This window comes from Falco cherrug, chromosome 3 (assembly GCF_023634085.1).
Source record: "Falco cherrug isolate bFalChe1 chromosome 3, bFalChe1.pri, whole genome shotgun sequence".
Classification (NCBI taxonomy): Eukaryota; Metazoa; Chordata; class Aves; order Falconiformes; family Falconidae; genus Falco; species Falco cherrug.
Genome location: NC_073699.1, coordinates 113,020,414 through 113,034,025, shown reverse-complemented (window position 1 = coordinate 113,034,025; position 13,612 = coordinate 113,020,414). Strand labels below are relative to the sequence as shown.

General features: G+C 40.1%; 2 protein-coding genes across 8 annotated transcripts in view; one reads left to right on the top strand and one right to left on the bottom strand.

Moving 5' to 3' along the window:
• Window positions 1-13,612, bottom strand: part of MTOR (mechanistic target of rapamycin kinase) — a 66,874-nt gene that overhangs the window by 34,262 nt on the left and 19,000 nt on the right. For all 6 annotated transcript variants that reach the window (XM_055704122.1, XM_055704123.1, XM_055704121.1 and 3 more), the window contains 2 exons: window positions 12,784-12,946; window positions 12,502-12,647 (listed from right to left, as the gene is read on the bottom strand). In XM_055704122.1, coding sequence (XP_055560097.1) covers window positions 12,502-12,647; window positions 12,784-12,946 — 309 coding nt within the window. The remainder of the gene's footprint in view (window positions 1-12,501; window positions 12,648-12,783; window positions 12,947-13,612) is intronic.
• Window positions 5,093-12,489, top strand: ANGPTL7 (angiopoietin like 7). 2 transcript variants are annotated; one of them, XM_027802258.2, is made up of 5 exons: window positions 5,093-5,754; window positions 7,433-7,536; window positions 7,872-8,066; window positions 8,895-9,093; window positions 10,120-12,489. In XM_027802258.2, exons 1-5 carry the CDS (start codon window positions 5,376-5,378, stop codon window positions 10,287-10,289), a joined length of 1,047 nt encoding a protein of 348 aa, XP_027658059.1. In that variant the 5' UTR covers window positions 5,093-5,375; the 3' UTR covers window positions 10,290-12,489. The 2 variants fall into 2 exon arrangements, with proteins under 2 accessions (XP_027658059.1, XP_005437138.1); XM_005437081.3 differs by having other exon boundaries at window positions 5,095-5,754; window positions 7,436-7,536.

Sequence of the window (13,612 nt, the reverse complement as noted above, 5' to 3'; positions counted from 1 at the left end):
AGTTATTACCCTTGGCAAACTCCCTGATATAAAAATCTCTGACAAAAAAAGTATCTTAAATCTTTGAGTATTATTAGTGGTGAAAGGTTACAAACCTACTTTCTGATTATTAAGATATCGAATAAAAAAGTAAGTCTTAGATGTGTAAAGCACTAAAATGTAGCACACTCAGCTAGAATCACAAAAAAAGAACGTTATTTAAGGGAAATATACTCCTATTGCTTGTATATTTTAAAGGCTATTTAAACAGGAACCAGACATGAACTGGGAATGAAAAACAACTTTACTGTCTTCAGAAGAAAGAGTACTCAGATGATGGACTTGTCTCCTCCACAACCCCCAGGCATAAACGTCTAATGTTCACTAGTGATACTCTCTTTTATACAGCCCTGGGAGCTCTCCAGTCTTCCATTATCTTTGAGGGTCTCTAACAATATTGTCTGTCACTCAAAATATATTAAATTTTCAAAAACTAAAAAGTAAGAGATTATACCCATCCCTATCTTCCCATAACAGTGAAGAACTTGGTTTTAACAGTCTTTTCAGGAGGTCCCAAGCCTATCTGTGAGCTAACACACACATTTCCTATTGCCAGAAAGCATCTCAAAACTTGGTAGAGAAACCTTATTTTTGCAATAAAGCAGCTTGTGTGCAAAGTCTAGACAAGAAGACAAACTTTTTTTTTTTTAGATCTCCCCAAGTTTGTTTAAAAGACTCCTCTACGTGACAGAATTTACCAACCTAAGTCAAGCTTGTTTTTCCTTCTGAGGAAGTGCTGAGAGCTTGCTCCTGGAATTAGAAGTGGAAGGCACTGCTACTTTGTAGATACTCTGGGGAACAGATAATCCTCTAGCAAAAGGAACTGGCTTTGTTGGCCAGCTTCCCCAATTCTACAGTTTGTGTTCAGGCATCCCTGAGTCCTTGATTCAACAAACCTCAGAAAACAATCAATTGCCCCCAAAACAACTCTAAAAAAATGCATTTCCATCATGTCACTAAAAATTATTCCCATGCTGGGAACAAGTATGTTTGAGAAACCAATACCAGGAAAGAGCTGTTTTCAATAAACAGTTGTGAAGATTGACTGCTTACAGGCCAGAGTAGCAGCCCCTTCAGCTTTTCAGCAAGGGCACACATTGCTCACAGGCATTAAAATTGGCCAGATTCCCAATCTTGATATAAATGCTTGCAAATCAAATAAAAACATTCATGAGCTTTGAAAGGAAAAGCAGTGAAAATGTTACCAAAAAATTCTTGGCTAGCCCTGCTGCTCAGGCTGCAAAAGATCTTGTACCACCTATCCTTTATTAACAAGATTCAGTGAAGGCAGAGAAGAAAAGAAATTGCCAGGGAAGATATTTAGCAGAAAAAGGTGAAACACTGAACCACAGCCTTTGCATATTTGTTACACCAGAAAAGGATACATTAAATAAAAAAGAAATCACAAATGATTGTAGGAAGTATTAGCATTTTGTTTCTCATCAGGCCCTCTTACTTCCACTTGTTTCTATATAACTTCAGAGATGTATAACTATTTGCAGTAGGTAACAATTTTATTTAACTTTACTAGAGATTTAATCATTACTGTAAAGCTATAGCAGAGTGACCGTTAGAACATTTATGAGCATCTCCAAAGCCAGAGGTGAACAGTTTCATACTTCCTTGGAGGGGAAAGCAGTATTTCACAGAGCTTTGACAAAGTAAGTGTGGACTCCGGCAATCTGCCAGCAGAGAGTTGAGAGGCTTTGCCATCTCAGCAAGCACCAGGAATGCTAGATTCTAAGCATTTGCCGGATGCATATTAAGGGTTTTGCAATGACTGGCTACCAAATAAATAGCCAGAGGGCACTGAGCTTTCCTTCTTGTCTCAGCTTCACATATACCTGCCAAAACAGCTTCGCAGAGAAGGCAGTCATTTAAAACCATCTCCAATTTAATCCAGCCCTCCAGGGACAAGAGAGACTTGGTTCTAATCAAATAATACTAATATACTTGAATTTGGTAACATCAAGCAACATTATAAGTATAGGGTACACATTAACTGCAATCACATTTAGACTCAGTTCTTCCAACCACTTCAAACTTACATCATTGACAAAGTCGAAAAGGATTTGCCTCCTGTTCTTGACTTCAGCATCTCCTTTTTAGCTATCGTGTGGCAAAATATTTCCACATTCAAAATACAACAGAGGAAAACTAGGGCGGTGGATTTTGGACCAAATGATACTCTATTTCTCTATTGGTATTGGGGGAAAGGGAAAAATAGGACTACCCACTCAGTAATCACAGAACTAGTTTCTTCCTAGCTATGCCCAAAACTATGCTTCTTTCCAAAATATAACAGGATCCTGAATTCAAGTTTTAAGTACAGCAGTACGCAGCAGTGGAAAGTTTTCTACAAACTGTCAGTTCCTACAGCTGATCTAATCTGGCAATGACTATCATTAGTAGCTATTGCTGCCTAAGTGACTGCCCTCAGTTCTTCATGTAACAGGGAAAGATTCATCTTTCAAATACTCATAAAGAAGTCAAATTCCATTAAGGTTACGGTCTCTGCCAAGAGAGATCTGTCTGCCCAAATCTCTCTTAATGCTCCCTCAGAAGTAATGACAGATGGGAAGATTTGTGCTCTTTTCCATTCCTGCATAATACGTCTGTTGTCACCCCCTTACACAGAGCAAAGTGAGAGAACAAGGAAGTATTACCTCTGTTTTAAAAAGGGTAAATCCAAGTATGCAAAAGAAAGATAGCCTGCATTAGCATACACAAATCAGAGGCTGGACCCAAAATAAAACCCTGGCTGTCTCATTTTGAGTGAAATACTCCAGTTTAGAGAGGGCATTTGGAGGCCTTTCTGCACTGTTTTGCAACATCTGTGCACGACAAAGTTCGGTTAAATCTTGGATCCTTCCAAAACTTGTATAAAAGGGGAATGCACAGGCCTACAAGTGGTTCGTCTCTTCTACATCTGCCCTTCATGATGGGAGTGTGGGTGAAATTCAGACTGTACAAAACAGGTAAGAGTTACTGTGAGCAAGAGCAGCAGCAGAATGTATCGAATCCCTATGTAACAAGATAGGGGTGTTAGCAGGGTGGCTTTTTGGGGTGGAGAAGCCAGAGTCTGGCCTGTCCTATTCTTTGTTCCAACTTTGATGAAAACACGTTTCTCATCACAGGAAGCCTGAGAAGAATTTGCCCCTGGGAATGACAGAAGCTCCAGCTGGAAGAGGGCTCAGACAGGATTAGAGGCAGAACAAAAAGGTCAGGCTTTCATCCATGTGCAGTGGCACTTTCTGGTCTGAAGTATAAAAAGTAATTTTGCTATGGAAGGTTTCTGGAATGTCCACAACAAAAATGTGACTGAAGCCTATGGTCTGCTGTGGAGGTATCCTCAGTACTTTAATCAAATTGTACTTTCATATCTCTGGCAATATCCCAGGTCACCACTATCACACAGTAGCCTCACCAGCTGATACTACACACTACAGTGGTTTCTGCCTGAAGTACAGCACACAGGCACCCACAATGAAACTCAAGACACTCACACTGCCTGGAGACGTCCAATTTTGACCTCCTCTTTCTCCTCTAACAAAATTCAGGTTTATGAAACATCTGTACTCATATTCCACCCTTTCCGGGCTTTGATGATTTTTCTCTTCCTAAATCTTTGCACCTTGTGGGGTCTCGTTACTATTCTGCAGAAAAACTACTAGCCAGCTGTAGTGCAAATCAGAGGCAGAAACAAACATCTAGCAACAAGTGTAACAAAGCTAAGGAGGAAGAGAAATTGCACCAACAGGAAATTGTGCTTCTTATTTCTCTGAAAGTGGGTATCAGATCAGCAAGGCTTTCCTAATGTTTTCTAATTAAGCAGAAATCCCGCAGCCACTTTGGATCAGCAAAAGAAGTCTAGATGGGATAGCATGTCTCGGTTGGGTTTGTCCCAATTTTCTTTGTAAAAGGAGCAAGATTAGCTTTCTTTTGTTTTTCTGGACACCAATAAACTCCTATGGCATTTACGCCAGGTGCAGATACAGGAGCCATTTACTCCTTTATTTGCATCTTATCTCTGCCAGTTACTACGATCAGAAACTTTGCAGAAAGATGCAAGAACCCACACGCTGGACAACACAAATCAAGAAACAACTTATCTGTAAGGATCTAGAACAAAAGTTGCAGACCTTTTCCAAAAGGCTGCACCACTGCTGAAGCAGTTCTACTTTGGGATCAAACAGGTATAATCAACTTTTCAGCTGTTAAAAGATATAAAAAGAAGAGATTGGAAGTTGTTATCTCAGCCAGCTGATATTTGACCTATACTCTGAATGTCTACAGATTTAAGGTTTACTCTTAAATCTACACTTTATGTAACTGTGGACATTTTAATTACCCATACATTTTCCTTTCTTAAAATCCTGTTAATAAACTGGCTGCCATAATGTTGGAGTTAGATCACATTGCCTGTTAAAAAGCCATCTCTTGTCAATTTTAAGTAGACTGCCTTTCTGTACTTTTTAACGTCCTTTTGCTTGTCCACTGCGAGTAAACAGAAGACATGCAGTTTGACTTACATATTTTGCAGACTTCTTTCCATCCCACCCTCGGATAACCCATCTCTAAAGAGAACAGCACTGAGTTCTACAAAACAAATAGTGCAGATGCACCAGTGTCCAGAGAGAGGAGGATCAGATGCTGAACTAATTTGCTAAAATATCATCTCAATTAGTAAATACTGCAAGCATAGAGTTACCCCCTACAACTTCTGGGGATTATATTAGTTGGACTCATTGCAACTAGGGCTACCTACAAGGCAGTTACCTTCCTCGAACTTTAACAAAGTCATTCTGTTTGGACAGCCTTTTCACATTCTGGACCTCTAATACTCCTACGTTACTGAAGTGCCAGAACTAGTCACCGAGAGGGCTACAATCCAATAGGCAATAATTGCTGGAAACTCTCCTCGTTTCCTAGCCCTCTCCCACACCCCTTCAAGACAGAACTGTGTGAAGTCTCTCCTGCTCTCCCCAACATTTCCTGGCTAAAACCTGTTCCAACTTCACCCTGTGAACACCTGATATGGACAGATGAACTGGGAGGGGCCAGAAAACTCTTCATAGCTTCAAGGGGGTGGAGGTAAACAGAAAAATAGTATATAAGATGCTTTGAGGCAGACTTCCATAGTGAAGACTTCCTGATTCTGACAGGAGGGGTCTGAAAAAAAGCTACTTCTTCAGGCTCCACCTTCAAAGACTCACTTCATTGGAAGAAAGCTAGGTACCAGTCTGCTGTAGCACTTGCAGAAAGTTTCATACCTACCCCAGCTGCATTCAGGCTACCCGCAGTCAGCTGGAAGTTTTCTGCTGCTGTAAGCAAAAATGCCAGCAAGATCCACTGCTCAGCTGGCATGGCTCTGCATTGTCACTGTGTCTGTGGCAATCTATCCAGCACTGCTGCAGAAGCCTCCTAAAAGGAGAACAATCAATGGGAATGCACAGTCCAAGATGACAGGCTGCTGCGATGAGATGAAAGAGCTCAAGCTGCAAGTAGCCAACCTGAGCAGAATGCTGCAGGAGCTGAGCAAGAAGCAGGAAGGTGACTGGGTGAATGTGGTTATGCAGGTGATGGAGCTGGAAGGGAGCACCAAGCAGATGGAGTCCCGCCTCATTGATGCTGAAAGCAAATACTCCGAAATGAACAACCAGATAGATATCATGCAACTCCAGGCAGCTCAGACGGTCACACAAACTTCAGCTGGTAAGAAGGGAGTCGCTGAGCTCCCAGATAGACCTCTTTATGCACAGAATGAACTAATGACTAGTTCTTAATGCTAGCATGTCTCACTAACGTGATTAGCAAGTATGCATACTGAATACTTCTGCAGGTGATCCTGAGAGAACTAGTTTGAATTCATCTGCCAAAAGTCCAAACGTCCAGCTGTATTTTAACATCTGTATGTCTGTTATGAGGGAGCAGAAAAACTGAACAGGTATTTTATTTGTACAGCACGGAACTCTGTCTAATATTTTATTTTCTGAGCACTATAGTATCAATCCAAAAAGAAAGGGAGCTGGCTTTGTCAGGGAGTGGCTCTGGCAGTAACATCCTCTGAGTTCACAGTGCTGACAGAGGACTAGAAGTTGGTAAAACAATTAGAAGAGCTCTCCAAGCATTACTGGAGATTTATAATTGTATCTTTATGACTATCTCTGAACCAAAGTAAGACTGATCCATTATTTGCTTGGCAATACTCAAAAATTCAGGGCTGCAGATGATGCAAGATGAAAACTGTGATATAAGCCTAGCCAGAACACAGTTAAATTGTTGAAAATTATCTCTTCCCTGAGGGAAAATTTCACTGCACACAGTGATTGCACAGGCCCGTACTAAACATGGAATGCAGGTGCATTTTGTAGGTTAGCTACCTGTAAAGTCACGTCTAAAAGCAAGTGTCCTTTTTGTTGACTTCCCTTAAATCAAAATTCACTGCAACAGCTTAAAACTTCCTTAAAAAGAAACTGCTGTTGTCTGAGATGACTGGGTTTGCCAAAAGACTTCACTTGGATTTTTTTTTTCTTTTTTAAATGCGAAGGAAAAACTTCTAAATCTGTTTACTAAATTCTTCTTAGAAAAAGTCCCACTTGACTGGTTTTGACGTGCCACTGTTAGATCTTTAACAAAAATTATACCATAACAAATCTCTTTGGAGCTGTAGTAAAGGTTTAGAAAAAAATACAGTAATGTGCAGAGGAAACTGGGTTAGAAGATAATTTAAAACAGATGCATCTCACCTCACCAGGTAAGAGACATTTAGTCTGTACTAAATTTAAGATTGTCAGTAGGGATAAAGCCTTACTTCAGCTAGTTTATCTTCAGAAGAACAGCTATGAATTTTACCACCTCCTGCACCGGGAGGAAAGGAGGCTTGCAGCAACTGACAGATTGACTGCAGCTAAAAGTCACTACCGCTGTCACAGGCTCTAGTGCAAGAAGTGTCAAGCAAATATGCCTCATCCACAAAGTTGGCTAACCTGTTCAAGCACACAATCAGAACAGGCAGCAGACCGAGCCACCCTATTAGATAAACCTTTATTATTTGGCAGGGGGGCAGCAAACATACACCTTTTTACCTTCCAGCAGACACACACAGTAGCTATGTGAAGATAAAGCAGAGATGTCTCTTTGGACAGAAGAGGTTAAAAAAACCCCAAAAAACGCAGAAGAAAACCAGAGAACATCACAAAGTCCCAGTGCTACAACATCATCTTCCAATGCATGCACTGATCAAAATTAAACTATTTCAGGAAAATATTAGACTTATGGGACGTCATCTTCACTTAATTACTCCTTGTACTACAAACTAAGCTTTACAGAAACCACACTTACAGGAGTTGCTCTTGCTGTTCAGATTCTTACTTTCTGGTTCTGATTCAAGTAGATGCTGTCTATGACTGCTCATCACTTTACCAGAGGAACTACCGAATCTCTGGCGTTTACAAGCTACCTCCTGATGAATTTTTGGGCAGTCCAGATCTGGAGGTAAGGATTCAACTACACACTGTGTATTACATGTCTTTTCAAATATGATCAAGCAATACTTATCTACCGCAGAGATATAAAAGGCACATACTGTATTATGATACTCTGCACTTTGAATCAGCATCTTTATGTAGGCAAAATTCAAGGAAGGAAAGAGTGTACCTTTAAAGAGGAAAACCAGAAAAAGGGTTCATTTAATAATTTTTTTTCCCATGACTTTTAAATAAAATAGGCATTTCTTCAAGTTGTGAAATCTGGAACAATGTCTTGTGCTAAGGGAACTGAACCTTCCCAAGTCCACTAACTAGTAAACACTGCCTTTTTTCCTGTTCTAGGTGTTCTGTGACATGGAGACAGATGGAGGTGGCTGGACTATCATCCAAAGACGTAAAGTTGGATTGACATCTTTCAATAGGGACTGGAAACAATACAGGGAAGGATTTGGCAATATTCGGGGAGATTTTTGGCTGGGAAATGAAAACATCTACCGACTTTCAAGACGCCCCACTGTTCTGAGAGTTGAGTTGGAGGTAATTAATAAGCTCTCAATTTCAGCAGCAAAAGGTTTTTTTGTACAAAGTGGTTCTCCAGTAGCAGATACCATCTTCTACCTCTATAGGAGACCCAAAGAATTTGTACACTTTAATTACAGAAGGAGGTAGGCCAGAACTAGTGATACATTCAAGGACAAGAGAGAATTATGTTCTCCACTGTGCAAATTCAGTAGGACAATCTTCCGTCTATACACATGGGGCTCTAGAGAATCCTGTGGAACCCACTGCAGACAGAGATCAAACCGCCGACCACCTCAGGTTTAAAGATTCATAGAGATGCCTGATAAAGTTTTAAAGACTCTGAGTCTTTTCCTTTTGCAGCACTTCCTTCCAGCCTGTGTAAAAAAGATTGTACTACCCCAAAACAATTTCCACGGTCTATTAAAGGTTTGGGTTTGATTTAGACTAGTTCATAACTGGTACAATAGCTTTGAGGGATGTGTGTGTGTGTAACAGAAAAAGTGAGTTGAAAGGCTTTACGTCTAGAAGTCACTGTTTCACAGAGGAATAAAAAGTTACTTGAGGCAGCACATTGAGACATGGGTGTTGAATGCAAGAGCTGCACACCAGGTTTCCATATGTATTCTTCAATACAAGCGCAGATAAGATTTGGAAACATGACGCTTCACTCTGGAAAGTTTCTTTGCCTTAACAGATAAGTTTCTTCAGTCTGAGACAGAATAAAGCTTGTGAAAAATCTAAGACTGAAAAGAGATACATAACATGCACTGTATATAACCATAGATGGCGGAGTCTTTTCATAACTATTCTAATATGACCCATTTCTTTATCATTCTGTGGCAGGACTGGGAAGGGAACATACGCTATGCACAATACAAGCAATTCACCCTGAGCAACGAAATAAATAGCTATCGTCTTTTTGTCGGGAACTACACTGGCAACACAGGGCGTGATTCTCTAAGGTATCACAACAACACAGCCTTCAGCACGAAGGACAAGGACAACGACAAGTGCGTGGATGACTGTGCCCAGTTTCGTAAAGGTAAAACACACATCCTGTCGCAAAACAGCTGCCTGGGTAATCTGTAGAGAGCCCAAGACTCCCTCTCTCCAAGTAACTAGCAAATACCATCTGGATAGCAAATCAAGGGAGAGGTGACCAATTCTGGAATATACACTTATCCATTTGGTGGGAAATCTGGCAGTTAAGGCTGACTTACACAGAGCCGGACTGCATGTTATAGACATCAGTACCCTCCCAATTATTTAGTGTATGTTCTCACCTACACATATTATTATCTAGCCCATTACGCATATCTGCCAATCTGCCAGACTAATTTCAGATGCTGATGCAATTCAGTGATGCAGGGACCTATTCCTGTATATCTATATGCTTTTTATTTTTTCTTGTATTTTTATGAGGTTTCAGGTTCTACTATTAGGGACTTCTAATTATTGTCCTGTATTATTATCCCACATACACCTCAAGATTCAACCTGAATTCTAATCTTTATTCCTACTCTATTAAGAGCCTCTAGTGAAGCTACTCTCTTCGTTCAATATATTATCTCTATATGAGCTCTGTCACAAAGATAATTGTCTTCACTGCATCTTGCCCTTTATTTTTAATGACCTCATTGTGCCCTCACACAACATACAAATAAAATTGCTGATATCAGTCTCAATAAAATAGTGCAGCTCACTTGCAGAATCCAGAAACCTTTTACATACCTTAAGATGCCCAAGCTAAGAACCCAAATATGTTTCCTATGCTAAGTCTCAGAATCAAGAGACGTTAAGGAAATATTCTAAGAGAAGTGAGTAACTAAACAAAAAGCTACTGGACTTATTTGACTATGGAACCATAAAGCCTTTATGTATTTAGTATCTATGTTAATTTTCAAATTTACTTGCAATCCCAACTATTAGAGCCATAGGCTCCAGGGATTAAATGCTGCATTCTGGTCACTCTCCTCCAGAATGAGCAATAGTTCTTATTATTACTAAAAAATATACCTGTATCTAGTAAATGGCTCACCAGAAATCTATTAATTTGTTTCCTGAAAAGGTGGATATTGGTACAACTGCTGCACAGATTCCAATCTGAACGGAGTTTACTACCGCAAAGGAGAACACACAAAGAACATGGATGGCATCACCTGGTACGGGTGGCACGGATCGACCTACTCACTGAAGAGAGTTGAGATGAAGATCCGGCCACAGGATTTCAAACCGTAGAGGGAAACAGTATTTGATTGTACAGCTACATGATGCCACTGCACAGAAGGTGGGCAACAAACAGCTCAAAATCAGCCAAATAATTGTTCATTTCATCTAATATGTGCAACAGCTACATACCGGCTACGTACACACACAAACACACAGGTGCATTAAGCACCAGCCACAGCCACTAGTGTTACCAGGGCTCAGACTTATTTCCTCATCTTCAAGCTCTTTCCAAAGGGAAAAATACTGTGTTAGAACAGGTTAGAACACAATGCACTTACAGCACCTTCAGAAAACTCATTGGTGTGTTTTCACTATCACTGTGACTAGTGTGTCACCTTAGAACTAACCAGCCAAGCAGGGACTAAAAAGAAAGCCTCCTTGTTGTCTTTCCTTCAGTGTCCAGAGCAAGCATTGCTTGTCCAAGGGGGACTTAAATCACAAAAATGACACATTCATTTCAAGCCAGAGGAATCGATCAGAAGTGTCTCTGATGCACCTTTCCTTAGTGTATAGTAAGTGGCTTACATTCCCACAGAGGAAAAAGACAAAGCTCAAAAGTTTTAGATTAGTTAGTATTCAGGTTCTTTTCTGAACTTTTACTGCCATCTCCTGCTACTGTCTCAAGTAAGTCCCCACAGAGGGCTGCACCCAGCATATAGTAACCCTGGAGGAAGGATTTGTGCCATATGCTCTGTGACGTTTATTCCTATCCATAGATTACCTAGAGGTTGATAAACTAGAAAGCAGCTTTCTGGGCTGCCAGCAAATTATGTTCAGGTTAGAACATGAGTGTGCTATATGTCACTAGGACCAAGAGAGAACAGCGAGTGAGAAAAAAATCCAGACCCGGCCAAAAAAACTCAACTCCAACACTTAAACCCACTGTATCCATGAGCAAAACACTAGTACACACCAGAGAATCCATAAGTGCCAAAGTTATTCAGACATAAGGGAATGTTCGCTAGCATACCGCAATGAGGAATATTAAAATCTGTTCTGAAAACTACCCCAATTACAAGTTACCTAGAGATGTTATGTCAAAAATTAGTATGTTTCTCCCTTACATAACACAGTCTTAAAAATAACAGTTAAAAAAAGAGAGACTCTTCCTGTAGCCATACCATTGTTTGAATATGTTGGAAAAGGCAGTTATCGTTAATATATCTATTTTTATTCAACTTAAAGAGAGTTTGAATCTAATTTAAATTGTTCAGTCTTGTGTGAAATGGAAGCGAAAGGTGTCTTGGGAATTGCCTTACATATGTTTGACTATTCATACTGCAAATTTCAACTGTGTGGAACTATAGTTGGAACCATTCTAACTGTGGTCCATAAAATGGATTTGTAAAGGTTTCTAAACTTTTTAATTGCTAATAAATTGTCTTTCATTTTTAATCCTGCTTTATTTCAAGTCTTTGCTCCTTTAACTTGCTTTTTGATACACAAAGAAACAGCTGCACAAGTGATTGAGGCCAGGCAAGGGAATATACTGAATTCTGTATTTTCCTCAGAAAAACAAGAGAGGACAAAGGAGGCAAGAGTAAAAGAGGGGAAAAAAACAGAAAAGCAGAACCCCAAGGAAGTAGGAGGGCTGAAAATTCACTGCAGACAAAGCTAAGTTTTTGCTCAACCAAAATCAATTTGTCCACCTCAAATGGTAAGAGTTAACATTTCTGTGATATGAAACTTGAAATTCACATTTTAAAACATGTAGTTCAGTACCAAATCCTGTGCAGGTATTTCAGGCTAACATCTTTCTTATTGACAAAGCTCAGGAAACAATACACTCTTGTTATAATATCTTCTATTTGGTAAATGAAGAAGAGACCTATCTAAGCCACGTAAGCAGATTATGATGAGCAATTTTAATTAAGAACTTCAGCTTTTCTAGCTTATTTATATGCAAGTGTAGAAATCTTGTCTCGTTTAACTTACAGCTACTCCACAACATCCCATATTGAACTTGAAGGATGAGAGGTGGAAATCAGAAGACTTTACCTTTTCCTGCACAGCTTCCCATGGCTTCTGTCATGATTTTTAACCACATAATAGGAGGACAGAACTCAGGAGCTAGGAGTGTACATCTACAAGGCAGTTAGCAAGCCTACAACAACGACTTGTGACAGAGAGTAAAATCCTAAGTATTGTCTAGATTCATCCTAATGGTATCCTAAATTGCATACTGATGCAAGAGCGTAAGTCTCATCAGTTCTGGTCCTACCTGATGAGAGACTCTAGAATGGCTGGGGTGGGGCCCTTTTGAAATTCCAGCTCCTTGTAATGAAGTGCCTTGGCATATGCTCGACATTTTGCAGCTCTTTCCCCCAGAAGGACAATGCCATTATCATCTCTCAAAGGCAGTGGACCCTGGGTAGAAGCACATACATCAAAAGCAGGTTGAGTATAAAAAAGAAAGTATGCACGAACTCTTCACACCTTTTCCATAGCCCAGATATCAGCCAGCTAGTTGACATTAGAAGAGTTGCCTAATAAATGCCTCTACCTTGTCACTGTGTTCCATGAATTCTGCCAAGTTCAGCAGTGTCTGAGTGACTTCTGCGATGTCTTGAGAAGTCAGGGCCAATTCAATGCTTCGAATCAGCTCATCCTGCTGGTCTTCATTCAGTTCAGACCAGCATGAAACAAAAGCAGCGTTGAAGAGATCTCTGAGGAGGAAAGCAAAAGAGAGTGAGATGTGGGGATTCATTACTCATGAGCAAAAGTGTACTTGACAATGGACTTGCCTTCTTACTCAGAGACAGAGAGCAACAAGATGCGTTTATACGTCTACCTGCGATAAATAGTGATTAGTTTTTATAAAGCTAACTTCTGTACCAAATACTCGGTGAAACCTGCATTTTAAAAATATCTAATAGGATGATACACTACAACAGCAGAAATATTGTACTATCGCATACTAGCAAGTATTTTAGGTGAGAACAAACTCTTCATATCAGCAAGGATGCTCTCCTCTTCTGCTATGAAGAACCAGGTCTAGTCTGTCTTAGATCACAAGTGAATGTAGTGAAAAAGATGATTGTACATTTCTCTGGACACACATGTCACAACACTTGTGTTTTCTGTGCTCACTAGAGGACTGTTATAGCTAAAGTTTACATTAGTGGCAAAGCTTGAGAAGGAGAAATGATGATAAAAACAGATACAGTGACAGCCCTTGTCAATGACAGTGCTGTGGAGAAATACCGTGGGATAGGTTTAAGATGCACGGAGTATACACGCAGGACGCACTAACATTACCTCTGTCTACCTAGGAATTGCTGACTTTTCATCCTGCTGTTTGCCCTTCTCTTTAAAAAAATGTTAAAACTCAC

What these genes read in the sequence shown, in the direction of transcription:
- ANGPTL7 (XM_027802258.2), top strand. Translation starts at nt 5,376, where the DNA reads ATGCCAGCAAGATCCACTGCTCAGCTGGCATGGCTCTGCATTGTCACT. An exon ending in TTCTGAGAGTTGAGTTGGAG is followed by an intron (nt 8,067 to 8,894) that starts GTAATTAATAAG and finishes ATTCTGTGGCAG; the next exon opens with GACTGGGAAGGGAACATACG. An exon ending in CTGTGCCCAGTTTCGTAAAG is followed by an intron (nt 9,094 to 10,119) that starts GTAAAACACACA and finishes TTTCCTGAAAAG; the next exon opens with GTGGATATTGGTACAACTGC.